The sequence below is a fragment of the Notamacropus eugenii genome, chromosome 2, assembly GCF_028372415.1.
Source record: "Notamacropus eugenii isolate mMacEug1 chromosome 2, mMacEug1.pri_v2, whole genome shotgun sequence".
Taxonomy (NCBI): Eukaryota; Metazoa; Chordata; class Mammalia; order Diprotodontia; family Macropodidae; genus Notamacropus; species Notamacropus eugenii.
In genome coordinates this window covers 331,946,074-331,965,552 of record NC_092873.1, presented here as the reverse complement: position 1 = coordinate 331,965,552, position 19,479 = coordinate 331,946,074, and the positions used below count along the sequence as shown (strand labels likewise).

At 36.5% G+C, this 19,479-nt stretch overlaps 1 protein-coding gene across 13 annotated transcripts in view; it reads left to right on the top strand.

Moving 5' to 3' along the window:
• Window positions 1-19,479, top strand: part of LOC140528056 (cilia- and flagella-associated protein 337-like) — a 165,045-nt gene that overhangs the window by 75,196 nt on the left and 70,370 nt on the right. For 12 of the 13 annotated variants that reach the window (XM_072645514.1, XM_072645515.1, XM_072645511.1 and 9 more), the window contains 3 exons: window positions 910-1,095; window positions 1,211-1,402; window positions 8,528-8,791. In XM_072645514.1, coding sequence (XP_072501615.1) covers window positions 910-1,095; window positions 1,211-1,402; window positions 8,528-8,791 — 642 coding nt within the window. The remainder of the gene's footprint in view (window positions 1-909; window positions 1,096-1,210; window positions 1,403-8,527; window positions 8,792-19,479) is intronic. The other variant, XM_072645518.1, reaches the window with a different exon arrangement.

Genomic DNA, 19,479 nt, shown 5'->3' with positions numbered 1-19,479 from the left:
AAAAGCACTTTTCTCACAGCAATACTCATGATGACTGGTGCAAACATCTTCCCCATTATCACTTATCTGAGTTCCAGATAAGTAAAGTGACTTACATTTGATGGGACCATATAGTTTCAGAGCTGGGTCTCCTGACTAAATTCAGAACTTATCCCACTATGCCACACAGCCACTCCATATCAACAAGATTAATCCAAGTGAATTCTCTTTTGATATTAGGAAAGTGTAGCACTGTGATATACTTAAGATGTTTCTGCTGGGCCATATATAATTCTAGCCTTAAAAACAATCATTTGCTCAGTTAAGTCAAACTAAGTCACGTCAGAAAGTATTTATTAAGAATTTACTATATGCCAGCCACTGTGCTAAGCACAGGGATACAAAGAGAGGCAATAACAGTCCTTCCCCTCAAAAGGCTTATAATCTAACAGGGAGATAGTATGTAAAAACAGATATGTACAAACAAAATGTATATAGAATAAGCTGGAGATAATTTACAGAGGAAAGGTACTAGCATGAAGGGAGACAGGGACAGAGCAATAACTTATGACCATATCTTCACAAAGGATAGTGACAGGTTATTTACTTTCTTCCAGAAGTGGATATATATTATTTGGGAAATCAGAGAAACTGTTTTTAAAACTATATTTTCAAAAACCTGATAGGTACTTCAAAGTAACAACTAAAAAGTAAAGTTATGATACTGTGTGCATTGAAGTTAATTTAAATACAAAGTTACTTTTTAAAAATATATAAATCTTGTATGTGCACATGTATTTTATTTGCAAGACTGGCTTTGAATATCTACATTACAGAATACATCAAGTTCTAAGTGCTACTCTGGTAGAAGCCTTAATGCATTTTTAGCTTCTAGATTTATACTCTCTATCTATTGCTATTTCCCATCAGGATATTGGAAATCACTGTCAATTTTTAAGTTATAATTATATCCGTCGCATACACCAAGACTCAATTTCCCAAATCCAATATGTCCCAGAAGACCTCTGCATTACATCCTCAGGGAACTCTCAAGCCTCATTGGTAATCATGGACATGGACCAAAAAAGAAAAGCATACACATGGAAGATTAAGAGGGTGAGAGTCTTTTGTCTTCTTTTCCAGGGCAACCTCAAAGTGCCCACTTTAGACTCTGATGTTCCCAGCTTTTTCTCATCTTTACAAATTAGTTTCTCTTTTGCTTACTCTCCAGGGAATAAAATGCTTTGATTTTTCCAAGTCTCTGAATCTCTTAGTCAGTGGTGGGGTTGACTGTTGTGTCCGAGTGTGGAATCGATTTGTCCCAAGCCTCCCAACAGCCATGCTCCGGGGACATTCCTTGCCCATCCTGGGATTAGCCATTCAAGAACAAAATGGACAGATATTCAGCTACTCCAAGGATACAGTGAGTTGGCTTTGCATTGGTTGTCTCTATCCACAAAGCTAAGTAGCCATCAGGAGTGAAGGGGTGAAAGAAGAGTAAAAAAAATTCAGCCAGGTACTTACTCTTAACAAGGACAAATTTACCCCACCCCATCAAAGACCTGGAGGCTGATAGTTACTTAGATCAATAGAATATAGAATGTTAGAACAGGAAGGGACATTAGAGATCATCTAAATCTTTCATTTTCTGAAGGAGGAAAGAGAATCAGAAAGATGAAATGATTTGTCTAAGGTATATGGTTGGTTACAAAGCTGAAATTAGAACCCAAAATACCGGCTCGCTAGTCCAATTTTATTTTCACCATGCTATTTGGGTAAGAATTAGAGAAGTTTTAGAAGAAATGTGAGGTCAAAACTACAGAGTTCACAGCTCACACCACACACTGGTTAACCTTCACAATATGTCTCTGGCTAACTTGGATGGCTTGAACTTAGTACTTGAACATAGATCATACATTTAATTTCTATTTGTACCACTTAAGTTTCTTTCATTCTGTAGCCTATCTCCTCTCACCTCTAAAAACAAATGTAAAATATTGGTCATAAGGGGAAGCATATAGTGGGAATGAATTCAAATCAAAATGAATCTGCAACTCTTTTACATAGCGAACTATATGGTATGCCACTAAAGAATCAGACTCAGTCAAAAACACCCAGGCTCAAGTTCAACCTTTGACACATACTATCTGTTTAGCCCTAGACAAATTATTTCAACTCTCAAAGCACCAGTGAACTCTCTAAAGCTATAAATTACAGAAAGGTTGCCAGTTTACTTTGGTAAAGGGAGTTGCCTCACCAAGAGCTCCCTAGACCAGTGAAATTCTAGATAATAAGTAGCTAAGATTTACCTTTCACTTCAAGGTTGGCAAAGTGTTTTACATGTAGTATCTCATTTGATCCTGGAAAAGAACCCTCAGAGGCAAATATCATTATAGTTACTGTTGTTACTTTACAATTGAGAAAACAGGTTTTCAGGGATTTGTTGAAGTGACCAGACAGTAAGAGTCTAAGATGGGTTAAAGAAAAGATAGTGAAAAGTGTCAAGAAATAATGCAATATTATCCATTTAATTGTTCAAAAAGTTTATATTAAAACTGGTATTGTATGTCAATTGCTTTAAGTATATTATTCCCACTGAACTTTGATTTCAAGATGACTGTAAATCTCTTCAGTTATATATACATGCATTTGTCTCCTTGATAGATTTACATTTTCCTGGAGGAGGCCAGCACATTTGTAAACATCATCTTTGTCCATTTGTTGAATTTGGCCTCTGAATACAAGCTTCGAGTCCTCAGTATCATTTTTTCTTGATATTCTTTATGTATAAATAATTTAAATACTTCAAGTCCAAACTACACTTTTATATCATTGGGAAAAGATTGAACAAATTGAAGAAACTTTCATGTGTTTTAGGTAAAACTTGAGAACATGATATCAATTGTGTATAGCAAATGATTACTAATTTTTTTTTATTTAACTAACTAGGAAGCAGCACTCACTTCTGCTTAGAAGAGATTATAATGGATTTAAACTCTCTCCCTGAATGATATTGTTTTATAATAATTGTTTTTAACATTATGATATTGGTGACAAGTTTTAAATAGAGAACAATTTTCTACATGGACATCAAATGTTCTATTATACTCACTGTACTTGTGTATATTTTATATATTTTCAGCACATGAACAAGTCACTAAAGCGCAGCTGAGTGAAATGCTTTGCCATAATTAACAAAGATTGTAAATATTATAGTACTTTGGGATACTTTATTCAATAATTTCCAAATCAATAATGAATTACCTTTTGTATTCCTAAGACTCAATCAGTATGTGGTTTTCTTGTATTTGTAGATTTTTTTTTCGTGATAATAAGCTGTGAACACTTTGTTGTAAGTTGGTAAATATGTAACTGGCTTACATGTAAAGGGGTCACTAGAGTTCCCATTTTTGGGTAGTAGATATGTGATACCTCCTGTCAAGACAGGTGGTAAGAGACATATCAGAGAAGAAGTTGTCAAAGTACTTTTCTAGTAATTCATGAACCACCATAAAATTTGAACCAATAATTATGGATCTTATCCTTGGCTTTCCAATTTTGCAAAGAAGCTAAAGTTTCCTTCAAGCTTTGGAAGCATGCAAGCTTTCTTTTTTGCCTTTGATTCAAGTTGCATTCTTGTTGTATTGGATTTCTTGAAATTAGGTGGAGGACCAGAAATTTTTCAGATTCTTATTCTTGGGAAGTTCCCTCTCTCTCTTCTACTTGCATTATTTCACCAGCCTCTTTAATAAAGCTTGAATTAATGATGAATTGTTTATTGTGTACTGCTTTGACTCCTTGCATACCCTTAATCTTTTGACTTTTACTTTCAACTGCTGATTAAGAAAACCTGGAATTTCTTAATAACTAGTCTTTAGATTCTGTTCTACATGTTTCTCCTTTGTTGTTTTTAATGAGGCAATAGGGCATCTTAGTGTTCTATTGTACATACAAGTTAGATAGTGATTCAATTTTCCAGAGCCTTTTTTTCAGATCTTCAATAATTTAATGAAGCTACTCCTAGCATGTTGGTATTTAGTGACTATACTTAGGACTATGTCTTGGAAGGATCCACCTTTCTTGTTATGCTTCTTCCAATGACAACAGCTACTTCCTCAATCATCCTCCCTCTCTATAATATCCGACACATTCCTACACATCCTGATGCCTTCTTTAAATGTTTTTACACTTTCTGTCAAATATTCTGGGAGAATGCATTTATTTCTCCATGATTGTTTTTAAGAAGACCAGCTTTTGCAAGTTATTTTTCTGGAAGATATTGTTTTATTAGCTGGGTCAGAAAGTAAGAGAGGAAATAGGAGAGAATAGTGCCACAAAAATGCAGACAGCAGAGAGTATGAAAAAAAGAAGAGGAATAAAGAAGAGGATAGTCAATAGTGTCAAATGTAGAACAAAGGGTGAGGGGGATGAAAATTTAGAAAATGTCAATGGATTTATCATTAAGGAGATCACTAGTTACTTTGAAGGGAAGACATCAGTATGTAGGAATGTGTTGGAGATTAGAGAGTGGGAGGGTGATTGAAGAAGCAAGATATTGGAGAAGATAAGAAAGGACAAGATCAAAGGCACGTGTACAGAGTCTGGTCCTGGCAAAGAAAAGGACAACCTCATTATAGATATTATGAGAAAGGAGGAGAGTGGGGGATAATGTTCAAGGAAGTTTTAGGTGAAGAAATAAAGAAAAGAGGGAACTCATATGAATATGGCCTCCATTTTCTCAACAAAGTTAGATGTGAAGTGTTCAGCTGAGAAAGACGGGTAGGAAAGGTTAAAAAGTATAAGAGATTGCCTTGCAGCAGTGAGGACCCAAATGAAGTTGAATAATATGAATTTATAATGGTGCACCTAGTTCAGCACCATTTTGTGATATGCTTGAGCTCCATTCAGCAGCATGTAAGTAGAAGCAGGGTAGTTGGTGATAAGAGTAATCCATGGTTGGGTTTTGGCAAGGGATAAGGATCAATAGAAGGGACAGATTCCAAAACTGGTGACAGTCTAGAGTTGAATTGGTTAACTACAGGATTGAGATTGGGAAGAGGGGAAAAAATGAAGTCAGAGAAAGGATAACAGTCTGAGAAAGTATTGAAAGGTTAAGGGACTAGAAATTGTCATGAAGGCAAAGTGTAGATTCATGAAGGATGAAATATAGATAAAAATAGAATGGCAGGCAACTCTGACCATATGGAAAAATATAAGAGTTTTGTTTACAAAAATGTAATATGAGGTTATTTTTTTATTAAAGAAAATCCATCTTTTCTCCCTCCCACCAACCCCCACTGAATGAAAAAAGGAAGGAGGAGGAGACAAATTGGCACAGTCAAGCAAAACAAATTCCTACATAGTCTGTGATCAAAAAATATGTTTCAGTCTGCACCCTAAATCTATTGCTTCTCTGTCAGAAAGTGTATAGTATGTTTCATCATAAGTCCTTTGGATTTATGGTTGGTTATTACATTGATCAGAGTTTTTAAGTCTTTCAGAGTTGTCTTTTGATATTGTTGTTAATTGTTATATGTGATATTATTTTAGAAATTGTTCTCCTGATTCTGCTCACTTCACTCTGCATCAATTCATATAAGGTTATTTTATCAGGTTTCACAAAAAACATTCCCTTAATTACTTCTTATAGCAAAGTTGTATTCCATTGCATTTATGTACCAAAATTTGTTCAGCTATTTCCCAGTTGATGAGTGCCCATTTAGTTTCCAGTCATTTGCCATAACAAAAGGAGCTGCTATCAATATTTTTGTGAATACTGGCTCTTTTTTTCTTTCTTCAATCTCTGAAGTATAAATCTAGTAGTGCTATCACTGGGACAAAGAGTACATATAATTTAATAACTTTGAGGCATAGTTCCAAATTGTTTTCCAAAATGGCTGGACCAGTTCATAGCTCCACAACCCATCTGTAATTTGTCTTTTTCGCTTTTTATCAACCTTGCCAGTCTGATGGATGTGAGGTAGAACCTCAGAATTGTTTTGATGTGCATTTCTCCAATTATTCATGTGTTGTAGTATTTTTTCATGTGACTATTGATAGTCTGTATTTCTTTCCTTGAAATTATCCATTCATATCCTTTGACCATTATATCAAGTAGGGTATGGTTCTTATTTTTACAAATTTGAATCAATTCCATATAAGTATATACACATGTGTACATGCATATATATGTATATTGGTAAAGAGATCTTTATCAGAGAAACTTACTGCAAAGATTTCTCCCAGTTACCTACTTCTTTTCTAATTTTAGCTGTGCTAGTTTTGTTTATGCACAAACTTTTGAAATTATCTAATTAAAACTGTCCATTTTACCTTCTGTGATCTTCTCTATCCATTATTTGGTCATGAGCTCTATCTCTGTACTTAGATCAGAAAGTTAATTTCTTCCTTGCTTGTCTAATTCATCTATAATGTCACCCTTTATGTGTAAGATATGTACTCATTTGGAGCTTGTTTTGGTATATAGTATGCAATATTAGTCTATACCTAGTTTCTATCAGACTGCTTTCCAGTTCTGCAAGCATTTTTTTTTTTAGATAGAATTTAAAGGGGAAGATTTGTGAGTGAGATCCAGGATATGACCATCTGGGTGAGTGGCTAAGATGGAATGAAGAAATAGGTAATAAAATTTAAGGAGACAGGAATTAGAAGGTTAAAGAATTTGGGAGAGCAACAACAGAGATTTTGGAAGTCACTGAGTATAAGGAAAAGAGCTGAGTATCAATACAAGACAATAAGCCAAGTTCTGGATTCCTTTTGAAAGGAGGGATAATGACCTGAATAAAGGGAGGGAGGAAGTATTATCCACAATCACAATGATTTGAATAGGGTCAAAACTTTCTAACTGAGAAAACTTTTAAAAGGCAGGGTTCAGGAGTGATCACAGCTAAAAGTGTCAGTGTAGAGCAAAAAAACTTTCAACACTAGCTCCACAACCAATGTGCCAGGAGTATGGTTAAAAATATAGACAGTGCTAAAGGGAGAGGAAAGATCCAGGGAGGCAATATTGTTGAGGGGTCTCAACAGGAAGTCTTAATGACAGAAAAATAACCAAAAAGAGAAAGTCTTTGTTCTCTATAAAACAAGAATTCTAGATGACACAGTGGAAGTGGTGGCTACCGTTAGAGTAGGATGTGGGTTGAGTGGTGCTGAGAAAAATGGGGATGGGAAAATCTAAGATGGGGATTAGGTTTTTTCCCATGTGATTGATAATCAATATAGGGATGAAGGGAGTAATCTGATCATCACGGCAGTTTTAAGTAGGATGAGGCTATAAACCTATGTTTTTCTAGGAATTTCTTTGACTCTTAGAAGATACTGCATCACATGGACTTGGGTACTAACTAAATCAGATAATGTAAGGGTGTGCTGAAGCCAGCTCTAACTAATCAATTGTTAAACTTTCAGTATGATCATTTACACCTCAGAAATCACAATCAAATATGGGTTTGATATGTTGTTTTGTTTATTGTTAAGACTTAAGAATGTGTTACTAACGCAGATTAAACTCAAAAACAAGTGTGTATACAAGTTATTGGTTTTTTGGTTTATTTGTTTCATTTTCTTGAGTCTGACTGTGGGCAGACTCCAGAACCCAGGTTCTGATCACAAATAAGTTACTTAAGCCTTTCTGACCATGAGTAAGTTACTTAACTTACGAACCTTAGTTTCCTCATATGTAAATTGGGAATAACAGTAATTGCATCACCTACTTCCCAGAGTTGGTATAAGGAAAAAGCTGAAAGAGAGGATGTCAGAATATAAAGAAAAAAAACATAGAGGAAAGTCTAAGTTCCAATTGGGGACTTGACTTTATCTCAATATGACTTCTAACCAAGTTTCCAACAAGACCAGTACTAGCGCTATAAACGGTGACTGACATAAACAGAGGTAAATCAGAGCATACACTCACCAGTTTCTGCATGTACTATGGTTAATTAAGACAGACAACCTGCCTTGCCAGGTGAAAGGAGTTTTACCAGAGTTAGGCTTTTGTCCTAGTCCATTTTCATAGATTCGTAAGATTTAGAATTAGAAGTTACCTTGATGAATTAATTAGTCCAGCCCTTTTGTTTTACAGGAGGAAAATGAGGCTAACAACACTTGCAACCTTTGCCCAAATTCACTCAAGTAATAAGCAGCAGAGGTGAAATCAGAACATAGCTTCTCTGACTCCAAATCCAGAGCCTTTTCCACCACTCCTTGCCCCATAGATTGAGTTTGTTTTTTGAGCTCACATTTTATTCTTTGGAACAGATCATAGCATGCATACTGTGTTTGACATTCAAATTGCTACTTGTATTCCTCATGGAAAAGTGCTTTGAGATTATTAGATAATAGGAATTAGTAGATGAGTCAAAAGCAAAAATGACAGAACTGAGTAAACCGAGCTACTGAAAGTAAAGTCTTAACACTAATAAGTTTTTTTTACTTTTTTTTCTTTACTGTGGAAATATAATGGGTAAAACCACTTAACAACAGAAGCAGATTCCTCAAGGGAATAATTTCTACCTTCTATTTTTCTCAGGTGCTGAAAATCTGGGACATGAGTTACCACACTTGTCTTTATACTGTGGCATTGAAGTTCCCCCATTCCCAGCCTGAGCATGTGTTGGAACAAGGAAGCTTCCCCTTTCTATTTCTCCAGAAGCCTTTGCCCCTGATCCTCATCTCCCATATTGACTACATTGGCATGCTGAGATTACCTGTACCTACACATTCAGAGAGAAATCTTACAACACCCCACAAGGCTCCACTGTGTGGGACTGTGTACAATCCCTACTTCCATCAGGTCAGACATACTTGAAAGGAACCACTAACAATTTCAGGTCTATGGGTCTGGGCCCAGCAGAAGGTGTGGAAGGACAGATATGGCCACTGTCTAAATGTTTTTGTCTCATTTGGTTGATGACCTTTGGTAGAAATTAGTAGTAAGTGTTGGGTGAAAGACAAAGGAATAGAGACCTTCTTACACTTTGAAGAACCCTAAATACAACTCACTTTACATAGGTATGGAGATCTATTGAGAGCAATACAGACTCCCCCCCAAAAAAAAGCATGTTCAATTCAACAAATATTTATTAAGTATTATGTGTTAATTAAGTACCTACCATTTTAAGTAGCACTATTTATTAAGTACCTACTTCCACATAGAAGGAACACAATAAGTGTTGGGAATATATACAGTAAAATATTCAATGCCTTCAACAAACATTTTAGTTGGGGGGGGAAGAAAGAAAATAAAATATGTACAAATGTACACAAATGAAGCATTAATTTAAGGCCAGGAAATGAAAAAACAAAGGAAAGATCAAGTGGAGTGCTCTGGGAAGATAGTCCAATATCAAAATGGAAGGAGGTCTTTAGAGGAGGGTCTCAGGTACCTATATTTGCTCTGGTGCTATTTAACATATTTATCAAGGACTTAAATGAAGGCATAAATAGCATGCTCACTGATTTGAAGAGGGATAGATAACATAATAATTGATAGAGTGAGAATCAGCATACAAAATTATCTTACATTAAGGATAAATGGAATCTTCCACTCCATGCAAAAGAAATCAACTTCTTAAGTATAACATGGAGGAAGTATGGTTAGACAGCAATTGCTCTGAACAAGATTTGGAGGTTTTCATAGATTGCAAACTCAATATGTAAGTTGCATGATGTGGCAGCCAAAAACCTTAATGTAATTTGCATTAAAAGGAGGAATAGATAGGTGATGTTCCCACTGGATTCTGCCATAATTAGATTTCTTCTAGAAGCTGGTGTTCAGTATGGGGTGCCCTTGTTTAAAAAGGAAATTGACAAGCTGGAGAATGTACAGAGCTAGGCAACCAGGGTGGTGAAGGCATGTGCTCAAGTGATGTTGTCATTTCTAAAAATATGTTTGGTATTTCTATTTGGAAATTGCTTTCTGAGGCCAAGGTGCATTACTTAGAACAATAGTAATTCACATTAATACAATTCATGCAATATTTTTCTTAAACCAGGCTTGTGATTTCATCAATATAGGTGGGTCTTGTTAAGGAATATTTTTTTACCAATGTAAATTGGCACCTGCATTGTGGATTATAGTGTTAGAGAGCTGCATGAGGTATTGAGAGGTTGAGTTTCTAGCCCAGGGTCACACAGCCAGTACTTGTTAGAGATGAGACTGGAACCCAGGAACCTAGATTATTTTAACTTCTAGGTCATCCATGCCATGCATTCCTTACCACATTTCTTTTAAAGAGGTAGTTTAAGGAGTAATGTTCGCATTTTCCTGATGAGGAAACTGAGGGGGAGGACTTAAGTACAAACAGCTAATTTTAAAAAAATTAAAATAAGAGCCAGGATTTGATTTCAGGTTTGTTTTCCTGACTTCATATCCTTAATTAGTAGCAAATATCCCATCTTTTGAGAGTATATTTGATTTTTGGAAACAGTCCAAAGTCATTCAGTTCTATGTTTGATTAAATGAATGATTAAGGTAAGTAATACTATTCCTGTGAGGTTGGTTTTTTTTGTTTAATTTTTAAATAGATGCTTCATTATAAAGTAATGAGACAGATATTTGTATAGTACTAGCATGGGTAGTTTGAACAACTAGATGGCACAGCAGATAGAGTGTCAGTCCTGCAGTCAGGAAGACTCATCTCACTGAGTTCAAATCTGGCCTCCATACTTGCTTACTGTGAGACTCTGGGAAAGTCATTTACCCCTCTTTGCCTCAATGTCCTCATCTGTAAAATGAGCTGGAGAAGTAAATGGCAAATCACTCCAATATCTTTGCCAAGAAACCCCTAAATAGAGTCACAAAAGCCTCAGAATCTCTTCCAAGAAAACCAAACACAATTGAAAATCATTGAACAACATTCAGTATAGGCCAGTAAAGGCAGTCATAGAAAAAACACTAGCTGGAATCAAGAGAGACCAGCTCTGACAGTTGATATTCATGTGACTCTGGGCAAATGGCAGCTACTTCTGAGTCTTGGTTTCCTTAACAAGATTACTGGGAGTAAGGCATTCTGTAAGTCTTTGGTGGCAGTTGGTAATCATGAGCTATTGCTATTACAATATGTAACTTGAGAAAGCAGAATGGGAATGATCACATCTGGGACACTACTTTGAATGAAGAATTTGCCACCACAGATCTTATTTTTTCTTTTTATTATTAGTTAATTTATTTATTTTTAGTTTTCAACATTCACTTCCATAAGTTTTAAATTTTCCTCCCCTCTCCCTCCCCAAGAAGACATGCAATCTGATATAGGCTCTGCACACACATTCCAATTAAGCACATTTTCACACTAATCATGTTGCATAGAAGAATTATAATGAATGGGAGAAACTATGAGAAAGAAAACAAAACAAAACAAAAAAGAAAATAGTCTGCTTCACTCTGCATTCTGACCCGATAGTTCTTTCTCTGGGTGTGGATGGTATTTTCCATCATGAGTTCTTTGGAATTGTTTTAGTACTTGAATTGCTGAGAAGGGCTAAGTCTATCAAAATCAATCATCACACACTGCACCACAGGATCTTTGAGAAAAAAAAATTGTTTCTTGAGGTCACTGCTTATAACAATACTCGTCTGAATGCATAAATTCTGGAGGTTTTTTTGAGGAGGAAGAAAAAAAGGGGGAAGGAATCTTGTCCTGTAATTTCATCAGTGTAGAGAGCTCCAAGTGCAGAAAATACTCCCACCGAAATATCAACTACTCATAGCCTTAGAGGATTGCCTGGAGGGCAAAAAAAAAAGTGTGATTCACTCATATCTACACAAGTAGTAGTTTGGAGGTAGGATTTGTGTCTCTGTCTTTCTGACTCCAAGGCCAATACTCATTCTGTGGCCTCTCAAGTTCTGATAGGTTTCTTTCAAATAATAATTGATCTCATTACTTTATAGTCACATCTCATGTTCCTATGGAAGTGGATGAGGCAATAATGCAGCGTGTAAATGGTGTCTCCTCTCCTCTGTTATGACTGCCCAGAGGAACAACCAGTCAGTCAGGTTCTTGGATTTTTCCTACACTTAACCGCCGTCAGTAGTTTTTTGTTTTTCAGCTGCTACATACAAAGCAACTGGCCCCATTTCAGAAAAATGGAGGAACTCAAGCAAGTGACATTTGCAACTTGTTCTAATGATTAAAGTTTTCAGCCAGGCAACTCAGACTGCCAATGGGATGGAGGGGAGCCATCAATAAATATCTTCCTTATTTCTGGCCTCTGTACCTCTTTATGCTAAATAAAGAAGATTATGATAGCTCTATGGTATAGGCAATGTCAAAACAAAAAATAAAACACTCTTGTTCTTCTCCAGTCCAAGATTTCACATCCCTCCTTCCTCAAGCCCCATCTTTTGATTAGAGGAGGAAAGAATAGAAAAAGACTGGCTGCCAAGAAATGCTGAGAAACACTGGAAAGCCCAAGGTGTTTTTACCACTTTGCCTGAGCAGAAACTGGCAAGTTTCTTAAGTGATGATAGTTTCCTCAGATGAACTCCAGAGCACCTACAGATGGAGATGAACCATCACTGCTGCTCTCAGAAGAGTTCAGCAAGAACTAGGCTGACCAAGAAAGAGAATATAGTATAGGCTTTCCAAACTAAAAGGACATCTCCATTTTGGCAACATAATTCAGTTCCCTGGCAATTCCTCTCTAATGAATTCCAGGATCCTTGGATCAGGTAGGTCAGCTTTGCTTCTTTTCTATAGTGTATGCCAATGAACCAATCTTTAGCTTCCTAATGTTTTCCAACCAGATGCCAAACTCCCCCTCTCCATATAACTTTGTCTCTTAGTCTAACTTGCTTTTCTTCCTTTTGAGCAATGGGGTATAGTTATAAAAGCACTAGACTTGGGAGCCCTAAACCTCATCATTCAATAAGTCAATCAACAAGAAGCTGTATGACTTTGAGTAAATAGCTTAACCTCTCTGAGACTTTCTATTTTGTCAAATATTTCTCTGACTTTGCTATCTCAGGTCAACTATATTACCCTCTCAGGGATCTAGGAGTACTCTTGAGGGTTAGGATGTTACTTCTCTAATGGGCTTAAGATCCCATTCGAAGTGTGTTCCTCCTCACTGTTAGCCACCCAAAATAGTTCCCTTTAACTAATTGACATCAATTAAAATTTACAAAGGGATATTTATTTAGGGAATACTGAAGAAATAAGCATGGAAGTACAAATATTTCCTCTTAACACTTCAAGGTCACACTCTCTCCTATAATTCCTTAGTCTCCAGGAAATGAAACAGTTTCTATTTAGTGTTGAATTCACCAAGTTAACAGTCATATGTCCCGTTGATGCAAGATGATTAACTCTTCATCAAGTCTAGTCAACAAGCATTTATTAAGCACCTACTCTATGCTAATCATCTCAGCTTATCAATGGGTTAGGCTGCATCTGAAAAGTCATTCTTTGCTTCTCAAGATATCCTGCTGGGCTGGCTACAAAACCCAGCATGGACTTAACTCCTGGACTCCCAAACTTCCAGTGTCTCCTGAACTTTCAAAATTTGGAAGATGGTAGCCATCAATCTAAAAGAAAACAAAACGGGCAACGAATTGAACTTGTGTTCATGGGGCCACATGATAGCCTTAGAGAGAGAAATGCAAAGATCTCTACCTTTACAGCATTGTCAAAAAGAAGTAACACCAGATATCAAGAGAGAAGATCAAGGTTCTACTTAACTAGTGTCTTTTGAATGTGCCCCCAGCAAATCAAAAGGGTTCCTCCTCAATGTGTGGATAACAGGCTACACATGTCTACACATGCTCCAAAATTCCTCTGAGACACTTCTATCATACATCATTGCAAGTGTTCTGGAAGCTTCTTCCACATAGGGAATTACTATAAAATACTGAGATAAACTTTAGTGTAATTGAAAAAGGTCTGGATTTGGATTTGAAGACTTTATTCCAAATTCTAATACTGCTGTTCAATACCTGTGTAATCTGAACAAGTCATTTTACCTCCTAGAGCCTCAATTTCCTCAAATGGAAAAATAAAGAGATTGAACTAAATGAAGCTATGAAATAGAAGACATTATTTGGCATAATATAGTTTGTATCAGGCACAAGGTGAGGCATTGATGCCAGATGACTGACTCCTTATCATTGAGAAGTGGCTCCGTGGACAGAGCGCTGAGCCTGGAGCCAGGAAGACCTAAGTTCAAATCTGGCCTCAGACACTTACTAATTGTGTGACCCTGGACAAGTCATTTACCCTCTGTTTGCCTTAATCCACTAGAGAAGGAAATAGCAAACCACTCCAGTATCTTTGCCAAGAAACCACATGGACATGTTATAATTCACAGGGTCGTGAAGAGTTGGACATGACCAAAACTACTGAACAACAACACGTGGCCTAGCAAATGCCAAAGGCATAGATCTCTTTTTAGGGCTCTATGAACACTCTTATTCAGCTGGCCTCAATCTCTAAGTAGTAGTAATGGCTATCATTTGCAAGAAACAGGCTTTGTAGGAATTAGAGCTGTAAGGAAATTTAGAGTTCATCTTGTCTGATCTTCTTATTTTAGAGATAGGGAAACTGACAGATAGTAAGTAAACAATGTCATAATTCAGACCTCCTGACACCAAATCCCTCTTTCCCCAACCTTCAACATTTTTAGAGGAATTTGTGCTTTGGTTCTCATTTCTGTTGGACTCAAAGGTGATAATTCTTTTCTCCATGGCATTTACACCCTGGAAAAACTGCTATTCAAGGGAAGTGATAACAAGCGAGAAATTATGAGCACAAGGAAAGAATGATGGTATTCCGCCCACTCCCTTCCTCTCTGCACCCTTAGTCATGTGATGTAGTCACAAGATTTAGTCACAGATCAGAAGGTTTTAATATGGCAACAAGGCACTAAACTAACTGGAGAGTTACAGTTATACTAAGAAATCCCTTGAAGCAGTATGAACCCCATTCTTTGATGGAATTAAATGGAATAACTTCTTTAGATAAGAAAAATTAGACATTAGAAAAACCTTTGCATCCCTTTAACTAGCTCAATCCTAGAGCTCCAACCCAGGAGTGCTTTGTAGAGAAAATCTTTATATAGGAGCAGGGGAGAATTTCTCTTTTCTTCCCTCAACAGTCATGATGTCCAGCATCAACTTAGGGAAACGCCCATCCAGCAATTCAAGTATTCATTTGTTTGAAGGATTCAAGGCAGATTTGAAGGATCATGGATACATATACTCCACATATATATGACTACAAAAAAAGCAATCTTTTGATGTCAGAAGTATCTTCAAAGAATGGCGCACCTGGCCACAGAAGGTTGAGCAATGGAAAGGAGCAAACCATGGGAACCTAGCTAAACAACTCACCCCATACAGTTAATGCACTTAGGGGGGTCTATATGAGGATTCTATGAAAAGAGAATGAATTCCCAGACCCCAAAGTACCAAAAGTTTGTTTTGTGTGCCTACCTTACCATGGACACAGTATGTATTTTTGGAGAGTGTCACTTGGGTAACTTGGGAGGATAAATGTTTTGTAGCTACAGTTTTCACTATGCTAACTTTGTTAAGAGCTAATAATATCTACTAGCTTATGGTTAATGAAAAGTACATTAGTGCAGGCTCATGAGCTATAGTGTTAGCAGGGTGGCCCAACAGGATATACCCTAGAATCTGAGGTGTCAGCCACTTTTGGAAGACCCATTCCATAAGTATGAGTGCAAGTCATGGGATAGTCCAGAGTAGATGCTGCATAAGTAAAAAATAGAATGATTTAGATTTGGAGCCCACAAGTTCCAAATATCTTGAAGTTAAGTTTCACCTAGATTTGACTTCCTGCAGATTGCTTAGGAAACTTAACAATGTAATTTTTAAAATGAAAGGGATGGGACCTCATATTAATATATAAACATATCTCTTTCCCACTTTCAATTCAATTTTGTAAAACAATGTATTGCCTATTGTGTGCAAGATGCTATGATAGATACTAAGAATATAATGAGAAAAATGAAATTATCTCTAGACTCAAGTAGTTCATATGCTAATATGTGGACTCAACAGACACACATAAATAAATAAAAGTATATACAAAATGAGAGAGAGAGAGAGAGAGAGAGAATATTAACAACTAGGGAATTAAAAATGTCTGACACCAGAGCTGTGTGAAGAGAGTGATATGAAATTTAGCACCTATATGGACAATGCCCTCCACCTAAATGTCTCAGAAATTTGATACGCTAAAGAATGAATACCCCAAGTTCAAGGTACTCTGTAAGTCTGCATTCCTAAAACTATAGCTTATAGCTCCTGCCAATATGCTGTTCTTCAGTTGTCAGTCAGGTGATGCAATTAGCTGAAAACAAATATACTTACTGAAATGTCATGGTAAATGACAAAACACTCCCACCTACTCCCAAAAACCTGTGTCTCACTCTTTTTTAAACGTACTTAGTACTAATTGGTGTAGATAGAAAACAAAAGATAGATCTTAAGTACAGAGACACACATATGCAGAATAGGTATTGAAATGGCGTAGAGAGGCAGTATGGGAGAACAATGGATAAGGCACTGGAACTAGAATCAGGAAGACCTCAGTTCAAATCCTGGCCCAGATTCTTAGTAGCTGTGTGACCCTTGGCAAGTTACTCAATCTTTTTCAATCTCAGTTTCCTTTTCTAACAAAATAGGTGTAATAATAACCCCTACTTCCTAAGGTTGCTGTGAGAATAAAATGAGGTATCTATAAATCACTTCGTGAACCTTAGAGAATGTGATTGTTATTATTGCTCTTGCTATGTGTGCAAGGAGTCATTTCCACACCTGATAGTGGCTGCTCTTTATTGATCATTGAATAACTTCTGGGTGAGTCACTTCACCTTACCTTCATTTTATAAAGTCCCTCTTAGAGGTTTCTGGAGTTTTAAACTCTTCACTGGACATGATCTCTCTGCTACTTGGCCACAGTCTCCATTGTCTCCAACTATGGGCTCAGTTAAAATCCTGCCCTATGGTATTGCTAAGTTCTAGGACCAGTAAGAGTTTCATTTCACAGATGAAATGAAAGACTATATGCTACTATTTTAGCATCTCAGGATGACATAGATTCTTAAGTGCACATGATGCCCTATGGAGGTCATATAAATGGCCAGTTCTCAATCCAGGTCTTGTGTGCATCAGTGTCTCTGTTTCTTCTCTCTTTTTTTTGATTTTCATAATATTATGTAAAGTATTCATTTTAGAGTTTGGATTACAGCCTAAGTCTTCTCTTTCTAAAATTCATTTATTTTCAGTTTTCAACATTTACTTCCACGAAATTTTGAATTTCTGATTTTCTTCCCATCCTCCTCTCCCCCCAGCCCAGGACAGTGTGTATTCTGATTACCCTTTTCTCCAATCTTCCCTCCCTTCTATCACTCTCTCCCCTCTTATCCCCTCCACTTCTATTTGCCTATAGGGCAAGACAGATGTCTATACCCCACTGCCTATATATCTTATTTCTTAGTTGCATGTAAAAACAGTTTTTAACATTCATTCTTAAAGCTTTCAGTTCCACATTCTCCCCTGTCCCCCTCTCCATTCACCCTCATTGAGAAGGCAAGCAATTTGATAAAGATTATACATGTGTAGCCATACATAACACTTCCATAACAGTCACGTTGTGAAAGACTAACTATATTTCTCTCTATCCTGTCTTGCCCTCCATTTATTCTATCTCTCCTTTGACCTATCCCCTCTACCAAAGTGTCTGCTTCCAATTTTCCCTTTCTCTAATCTGCTATTCCCCTCTATTATCCCCCTATCTTCTTCCCTTTCCCCCTGCTTTCCTGTAGGATATTATAAACTTCCATACCAGATTGAGTGTGTATGCCATTCCCTCCTGAAGCCAAACCAATAAAAGGAAGGCTCATTTATTCCCTCTCATCTTTGCCCTTTTCCCCTCCATTGTAAAAGCTATTTCTTTCCTCTTTTATGTGTTATGATTTACTACATTCTACCTCTCCTTTTCTCCCAGTACATCCCTCTCAACACTTAATTTTCTGTTTTAGATGTTATCCCTTCATATTCAGTTTACCCCATGCCCTCTATCTCTCTCTGTCTCTCTCTCTATATATAAATATACATATATATAATATATGTATATATATGTACATATATACACACATACATATACATACACACAAACATAGATGTATGGATATATGTGTGTATGTGTGTGTGTATTCCTTCCAACTATCCTAAAACTGAGAAAGGTCTCATGAGTTACAAATATCATCTTTCCATGTGGGAATTTAAACAGTTCAACTTTAATAAATCCTTTATGATTTCTCTTTCCTATTTACTTTTTCATGCTTCTCTTGATTCCTGTACTTGAAATTCAAATTTTCTATTCAGCTCTGGTCTTTTCATCAAGAAAACTTGGAGGTCCTCTATTTCCTTGAAGTTTCAAATTTTCCTCTGAAGGATTATACTCAGTTTTGCTGGGTAGGTGATTCTTGGTTTTAATCCTAGCTCCTCTGACCTCCAGAATATCATATTCCAAGCCCTTTGATCACTTAATTTAGAAGCTGCTAGATCTTGTGTTATCCTAATTGTATTTCCATAATACTTAAATTGTTTGTTTCTGGCTGCTTGCAATATTTTCTCCTTGACCTGGGAACTCTGGAATTTGGCTACAATATTCATAAGAGTTTTCCTTTGGGGATCTCATTCAGTGATTGGTGCATTCTTTCCATTTCTATTTTACTCACTGGTTCTAAAATATTAGGGCAGTTTTCCTTGCTAATTTCTTGAAAGATGATGTCTAGACTCGTTTTTTTGATCATGGCTTTCAGTTAGTCCAATAATTTTTAAAGTGTCTCTCCTAGATCTAATTTCCAGGTCAGTTCTTTTTCCAACGAGACATATCACATTTATCTTCTTTTTTTTCATTCTTTTGGTTCTGTTTTATAATTTCTTAATTTCCATAAAGTCATTAGCTTCCATTTGCTCCATTCTAATTTTTAAGGAATTATTTTCTTCAATGAACTTTTGGACCTCTTTTTCCATATGACCTATTGTGCTTTTTAAAGTATTCTTCTCCTCACTGTCTTTTTGGACCTCTTTTAGGGTAGACTACCTCCATTTGGGGCAGTCTAATTTTAAAACTGTTGTTTTTTTAGCATTTGGCGGGGGGGGGGGGGGTTCCTTTAGCAAGCTATTGACTTGTTTTTCATGATTTTCTTGTATTGCTCTCATTTCTCTTCCCAATTTTTCCTGTATTTCTCTTACTTAATTTTCAAAATCCTTTTTGAGCCCTTCCATGACCTGAGACGAATTCATATTTTTCTTGGAGGCTTTGGATGCATGCTTTGGTTTTGTTGTCTTGTTCTGATTGTTTGTTTTGATCTTCCTTGTCACCAATAATGTAAGAAAATACCTGTTCACTGAGAAAGTAAGGATCTATAGTCTGTTTCTTTTTCCGCATTAGCTCATTTTCCCAGCCAATTACTTGACTTTTGAACTCTTTCTTTAGTGGAAGGCTC